This window comes from Sinocyclocheilus grahami, unplaced genomic scaffold (genome assembly GCF_001515645.1).
Source record: "Sinocyclocheilus grahami isolate Dianchi unplaced genomic scaffold, SAMN03320097.WGS_v1.1 scaffold4.1, whole genome shotgun sequence".
In the NCBI taxonomy this organism is placed as follows: Eukaryota; Metazoa; Chordata; class Actinopteri; order Cypriniformes; family Cyprinidae; genus Sinocyclocheilus; species Sinocyclocheilus grahami.
Genome location: NW_015505183.1, coordinates 1,368,081 through 1,375,904, shown reverse-complemented (window position 1 = coordinate 1,375,904; position 7,824 = coordinate 1,368,081). Strand labels below are relative to the sequence as shown.

The 7,824-nt window shown below is 38.5% G+C and overlaps 1 protein-coding gene across 2 annotated transcripts in view; it reads right to left on the bottom strand.

Moving 5' to 3' along the window:
* Positions 1-1,031: 1,031 nt before the first annotated feature.
* The window catches only part of LOC107582492 (platelet-activating factor receptor-like), a 44,786-nt gene continuing 37,993 nt past the window's right edge, over positions 1,032-7,824 (bottom strand). For both annotated transcript variants that reach the window (XM_016268370.1, XM_016268362.1), the window contains exon 2: positions 1,032-2,151. In XM_016268370.1, coding sequence (XP_016123856.1) covers positions 1,050-2,135 — 1,086 coding nt within the window. In that variant the 5' untranslated portion in view covers positions 2,136-2,151 and the 3' untranslated portion in view covers positions 1,032-1,049. The remainder of the gene's footprint in view (positions 2,152-7,824) is intronic.

Here is a 7,824-nt window from a genome sequence, read left to right as displayed (position 1 = left end):
GAGACAGAAATCAACTGATCACCTTTTTATGAAGTGCAATTTATATTACAGATAATCCAGACTAAGACAGTGAAGCTCTAGTATCACAGGAAATAGGTAGCTTCTTTCATCTGCATTATGTCTAAAAAAAAAAAAAAAGACCCGTCTTCTGTTCTTATCACACCTTGGTTTGATCAGATCAACCACCAGCATCCTCTTTATTCATTTGTCGTCCTTATTCTAGAGTCTCCAGATATGACATCATGTTTTAATTATTCTTAACACAAAAAATTAACACCACATCTTACCGAGAATAGAACACCACAGCTTTACAGATAATAGGTTTGTTTAACCTATAAATATATTCCACCTACACAAGTGCAAACATTTAAAGGCATAGTTCACCCAAAAATAAACATTTTGTCATCACTATAATATCTTCTGAGTTCCACAGAAGAAGAAAAAAAAGCATGCATGTTTAAAATTACATGAGGGTGAGTAAATGATGACAGAACTATCCTTTTTTTGGTAAATTATTTCTTTAAGAGACAATATGATAATACATTAATCAAATATGAGGCTGAAAAAGCTTAATATTTCAGTATATCAGGCATTTATCATATGCGTTGAATAATTTGAAGAGTTTAAAATTCTCCCTTGTTTGAATGTGATGTCTGCAAGGGACAGCAATTGAAAATCATATCAATCGTTTGATTACATTTAAAGCGATAGTTCACCTAAAAATGAAAGTTCTGTCATCATTTACCCAGCCTCACAAATTCCTCTGTGGAACACAAAAGGAGAGATTTTGACTGGTTTGTAGAAGGCATTTTTTTTTAAATATCTTTTAAAAGAAAGAAAGAAAAGTCATACAGGTTTGGAACGACATGAGGGTGAGTAAATGATGACAGTATTTTAGTTTTTGGATGAACTATCCCTTTAACAATCTAAAGAGAACCTAATTTGGAATTTAAATTAAATTCCGCTAAAATCTGAAACTGTCTGAATAGGATTCTATTTAGAATAAGCAGACACCAAATATTTCTCAGCTGTTTTTTTTAATGAAAAAATTAACTCTGATGTCTGCTCTTCAGTGACACAGCCGTGCTTAATGTGTTGCGTGAGCAGTGTTTGTTATTCTTGACCTTTGTGAAATGATTCTGGATGTACTTGCGGAACTTTGTGGTGGCGAAGCAATACACCAGCGGGTCCAGAAGGCAGTTGAACCCCATAAGCATGAGGGTGATCTGGTGAGCATCGTTTAAGCTTTGCCGTGTTTCTTTACTCCAATCTTTCTTCAGATACAGCACCGACAACACCCAGGGACCCTGCACCACGTGGTGGGGCAGGAAACAGATCACAAAGACGCCAATGACAGCACATAGCATCCTTAAAGCTCTGCGCTTGGTACCACCGGGACGTTTTCCTGTGCTGCTTCGAGGCTGACTGATGGGTTGCAGCAGAAGAGCTCGAGCGATCGAGATGTTGCAGATAATCACCATCAAGAAAACAAGAAAGAATAAGCTAATAATGATGAAGTGCGTGACGGCCATTGCATATTTTGTAGAGTAAGATTCGTTTTGATAACCCTCAAAACAGCGAGAAATGTTGTTATTCTCCGTATTCTTCGGGATTCCATCATCAGTGAGGTATTTAACTGATGCTGCAAGAGTAACGACCCAGATGAACGCTGAGACGATTGCTCCACGTCTCCAGCAGTCAGAAGAAGCGGCCACCAGCGGCCTGGTAACGGCCCAGTAACGGTTAATGCTGATGACAGTAAGGAAGAGAATAGAGCAGTATGTGTTGATGAAGAACAACGAGCCTGTGATACGACAGAGGGCATCTGAGTTCTTCCAGTTGCCATGATTCTTGAAGTAGTCAATCCAGAACGGTAGAGCGACCACAAACAGCAGGTCTGCAACGGTCAAGTTGCTCATGTAGATTCGAATCTCATTCATGGCTTTAGACTCTCGCATACGGTGCAGCACATAAAGAGCGTAGCAGTTGGCCAGCAACCCAAAGATAAAGACCAGGCTGTAGAATATAGGAAACAGAGTGTAGCGAAACTCTGAGTCAACGAATTGGTTGAAATTACTGTTATTTCCAGTGGTGGGAGGAGTCAGTGCGGTGGCAGGAGTCACCATCTTGTGCATCTGAGAACTAAACAGACTGAAAAGACAATATACAATTACATTTGGTTCCTTCCCGTATACTTTAATGTAGCCATCTAAAAAATGATATTGGCCAATCTGGATATGAAGGTGGAGTTATTCACCTGTTTGTTTATAATGGTTATTATAATTTATTAAACACACTAGACTTCATAGTTTTTTATGGTAAGTGTTGCGTTAAACGTAAAGTGTCTAATTTCTGCTCCACATTGAAATAATGAAACTGAAATTGTTGAAACTGTTTTCAAGCAGGTTTCCCAAATACCTGAACTCCCTACTGCTACTGGTTGTCCAACCGAACAGTCCTCCCTTACGAAAAAGAAGTTTATTCAAGTGTGCTATTAGTATACTTCTTTTAAACTAAAAATAGGAAAGTATACTTTTAGTCTACTTTTTATGTACTTCTCAGAAATATACTTAAAATGACATTTAAGTATACTTGACTTATACTTAGAAAAAGTCTAAATATACTTTAGCTATAATTGTGCTCCTAGAGTCCATGTTTTCATTGTTATACTGTAGGGGGCGATATTACACATCTTCTGTACAGAATTTCCAAAAAACACAAGTGAAGAAGAAACCTAAACAACAGATGCTTCCACATGTATTCTAACACGATCATCAGACATAAAACAGTATCAAAACTATTTAACATTATGGAATAAAATGTCGACCAATGAAGAGGTAATAATGACTGTCAAGCTTTGGGGTGTTGATCGACTTGATCTACTTTTTGATTATCATTCTGTATCCAATTAATAGTATATAATAGAAAGTGGGCCAATTTAGTCCCAAGGAGTATTGAAATAGTACACTTACAAGTATACTGCTAGTACACTGATATTTGCATACTTACTACATAAAGTATACTTAAAAATATACTTGAACTTTACTTAAGTATACTTACTAAAATAAACTTGAAGTATACTAGTTTTTGGTAAGGGCTGCCCCAAACTCAGACACTGGTTGGACAACGTTTTGATACTGTCACAAAACATGATGTTTACAATTTCACCCTTCAAATGGCTTTCTTTTGGGCCGTTCACACAGAACACATTTTTGCATTGAAAAATGCAAGTAGTGGAACGAGAAAAAATAAAGAAATGTCTAGAGAAGTTTTTTTAAAGTACTTTTTTAACTTGAGCATCATGCTTTTAGAACACCATGTCATGCCCAAGACACTACAGAAGACTTTTAAAAACTTGCATCTATAAAATCCGCCTATAGATCTTTTTTTTAACTACCATCAGTCATCTTCACTATTTCCGAATAAAATGTCTTTTTACTCATTTAAACAAGAGTTGCAGATCACACGGCACATGTACAATGCTGATAACAATATTTCCATCAAACACACTGTAGCATACGTGTAAAAACTTTATGTATACGCCTACTTTGGGCTTTAAAGTTGTCTCTGCAGTCTGCATTTTACTTAGGATAAGTGAAAATGGCACAAGTCACTTTTATGTGTTTTTATTAACTACAAATGTGGGAGGGCAGCATTGAGAGTGGTAACACCTATTTCTCATGATTACATGTTCTGAAAACATGCATTTTATTCTCATCATTGCAAGGTTTTTTCTCATCATTGCATATTTATCTGCAATCTCTTGCTGAAAGCAGGAAATGAATACTGTAAGTGAAAACCACAGACACCGTATTACATCAAAATGTTTTGCAATGTCAGACACTATCAAGTACTTTTTGTTTAGCATTTTTGAAATAGAAAAGTTATTCAGTTTATTATTCTTCAATATTTAATGGAGAAATAATCGATAAGAGACCTTAAAGTCTTGACCTCAAAACAGCTTGTGAACATCAGGAACTTCACTGACCATGTTAACTTTTGTGGCATGCAAAGGAGGCATCCTGCACTACATAGCACACTATCACGCAGTACAGTCATGGCCAAAAGTTTTGGCAGTGACATAAGTTTTGTGTTTTGCAAAGTTTGCTGCTTAAGCTGTCGTGGCGTTCATTCACATTGTTTCTAGATTATTGTGTAGAGTGATCAGATGCATTTTAAATAATTGCTAAAAGCTTCATTAGCCAAAAAAATTAAGTTTTTTTACAAAAAAAAACAAAACAAATTTCACTGTTATTTCATCCTGACACAAAATGACAAGCTAACATTAATTGACTAATCATATCAGCAGCGCATGTGAAAGTGTGAATGAGTACTAGTCAGGTGAAATCACTATCATACTAATTAGATTGTAAGATTTGTGGCATGCAAAGGAGGCATCCTGCACTACATAGCACACTATCACGCAGTACAGTCATGGCCAAAAGTTTTGGCAGTGACATAAGTTTTGTGTTTTGCAAAGTTTGCTGCTTAAGCTGTCGTGGCGTTCATTCACATTGTTTCTAGATTATTGTGTAGAGTGATCAGATGCATTTTAAATAATTGCTAAAAGCTTCATTAGCCAAAAAAATTAATTTTTTTTACAAAAAAAACAAAAACAAATTTCACTGTTATTTCATCCTGACACAAAATGACAAGCTAGCATTAATTGACTAATCATATCAGCAGCGCATGTGAAAGTGTGAATGAGTACTAGTCAGGTGAAATCACTATCATACTAATTAGATTGTAAGAGCAGACTGATTGCTATAAAAGGAGGGAAGAAGCACTTTCAATCATTGTGTTCTTGTTCTTGTTGATGGTTACCTCCAAAGAAACATGCAGCCATCATCAATTTGCATCAAAATGGCCTCTCTTGCTCTCTGCTCACATTCCTTTAGATCGTAAATGTATCTGGTGGCAGTGTTGCTATGGAACCAGGGGCCTGTTCGGCTTCCTGGGGTGTTACAGAGTATTTGTTAAATCTAGCTAACAAAATATATATTGTGTGTTTGAGTGGTCCAGACGCTACACATGCAAGGAAATTGCTACAAAGAATATTGCACCTGAAAGAACCATTTACCGGATCATCAAGAACAGAGGTTCGACTGCAGTGAAGAAGTCTTCAGGATGTCCCAAAGTGTCCAGCAAGCGCCAGGACCATCTCCTCATGAGGAGTCAGCATACGGAATCATGTCACCAGCAGTGCAGAGCAGAGAAGAAAAGGTGAACGCTACCATGAGTCCTGTGTTGTGCCAACAGTGAAGCATCCTGAGACCATCCATGTGTGGGGTTGCTTTTCAACAGAGGGAGTGGGGGCTCTCATAATTCTGCCCAAAAACACTGCATTGAATAAAGGATGGTATCAAAACTTCCTACAAGAGCAACTACTTCCAACGATCCATGAGCAATTTGGTCACAAAGCAAGAGTGATAAAGAAGTGGCTCGAAGATCATTACATTGAAATTTTGGATCCGTGGCCAGGCAAGTCCCCGGATCTTAGTCCCATAGAGAACCTGTGGTCAGTCCTTAAAAGGCGAGTGGACAAGCAGAAGCCCACAAATTGTGATCAACTCTGAGAACTAATAAGGCAAGAATGGATCGTCATCAGTCAGGATTTGGCCCAGAAGCTAATATCCAGCATGCCAGAGCAAATTGCAGAGGTTATGAAGAACAAGGGTCAACACTGTAAATATTGACTGATACAATTTTTTTGCCAATAAAAGCCTTTAAAATTTATGATATGATTATCATTGTTTTTCAGTATACCATAGAAATGTGTGGAAAAATAATCTACACATACTGAAGCAGCAAACTTTGCAAAACACAACAACACTGCCAAAACATTTGGCCATGACTGTATGTGTAAGCTGTCACAATGGAACCTGCCAGTAAACAGTGGCTTTTCAGCAACAGTTAAAAAAAAATGTATAGGGGTACAATGGGGCTAAAGGCGCCTTTGATATTATTTTCATCTAAACCACTAGATGGCACAAAAACGTGGCATAGCACTTTCCAAAACATTCGCTTTTCAAGATGCACGTGCTTATTTGTCTGATCCTCGCGCGCAGCAGTGCAAAGTTGATTCTGTGCTTACTTGATCAAATTTTTTTTTTTTTAAATGTTGTAGATTTAAGTAGCAAATGAGAATAGCAAAAATTAATACATATATTTTGAGACAAAGGTCTTTATGATTTTCAGTTTTATTTAACATCATTAAAGCAACAGTTTTTAAATAACAAAAGTATATGTAAAAGTATGGTATTTGGGGTAAAAAGCGCCCCTGCTGTTGGGGCTAAAGGTGCACAGTAATTAACATGATAATTAATAGATGGCTGACTTTTTCCATTTGTTGACATGACATGGTTAGATTCAGACAGTAAATATCATATATTATGTTGGGTGTCCACATTAGAGATAATCACCATGTTTAGAATTAAACCATCATATTTAAAAATGTCTCAGGTTACGTATGTAACCATGGTTCCCTGAGAAGGGAACGAGACACTGTGTCCTCTAGGGGTCACTATGGGCAGCGCCTCATCGTGACTCGTGTCTGAAGCATACATTGAAAAAACACCAACAACACATTGGCTGGCGACAGCCATGACGTCACTACCGATGCGACTATAGTATAAATAGGCGCTGGGAGAACACATCATCCACTTCTTCGTCTGAAGCTTGCGTCCGAAGCATGGCAGGAAACCTAGAGGGCGCAGTGTCTCGTTCCCTACTCAGGGAACCATGGTTACATTCGTAACCTGAGACGTTCCCTTTCAAGGGAACTTCGAACTGCGTCCTCTAGGGGTTGCTATGGGGAATGGTATACCCACGCCACCATGCTGAGGGGAGTGCATGCCAGAAAACCATGGCGCACACTAAGTACCAACTCTACCATAGCCATGGGAGTTGCCCCTGGGACGTTAAGACGGCTGTCAGTGACATTATCCCCTACGGCCAAAGGCCTAGGCTACATACCCCAAAAACTTACCTGTTTGGGCCAGATCTCCTGGGCCCGGGGTAGGGCTCAAGGCTTGGAATCAGGAATAGATTCCTTTAAGGGAATACGACCAAGAGTCTAGAATCATCCTAAGTCTTGGCCTGTCACACAGGGGCTACCGCATGCTCTGCATATGCTGAAGGAAGTGTCTCAACAGACCACTAGTAGCAACACCCTGTTAAAAGTGGGTATCCGGAGGATACAAGGTGGAGTGGTGCTAGTGTTGCTTTCGTCAATGAAAATTATGACTAAATATCGTCGTCAACGAACCTTTATCACGTGACGAAAATGAGACGAGACGAGAATGCTGGTCATGTGACGATGACGATAATTAAATGTACAATGCAATATCGTTAACGAATAAAAACGAGACTAAATGTGGCTTACAAAATAAAAACTGTGCTAAAATGTCTCTTCATTTTCGTTGACCAAAACGAGACGAAACGAAATGTTATAACGTTATTTCGTCTCGTTATTATTATTATTTTGCAGTATTTCTGTTTCCTGTGTCTCGCTTCAGGGGCTGCATCAGTCACTTTCTCAAGCCCCACTCTGTCGAGAGCAGGGGTGCCGTGTAAAAAAATTTTTTTTTTATATTTTTAAATTGCTAAAATGTTCAAAAAAGCAGCTATTATATAATATCCATTTCTAATGCCGCCAATAATTTGAGATGCACAGAAATTCCGGCTGCCGAAAATGAATTCACCGCTCAGGATTCACTTGTGTGTGTGTGTGTGTGTGTGTATTATCCATAGACTGTATGGTATTATCCCGCTCTATGCGAGTGTGTGCTCCGCTTATGCGTGTGCGCTCCGCTCAGTCGCTCA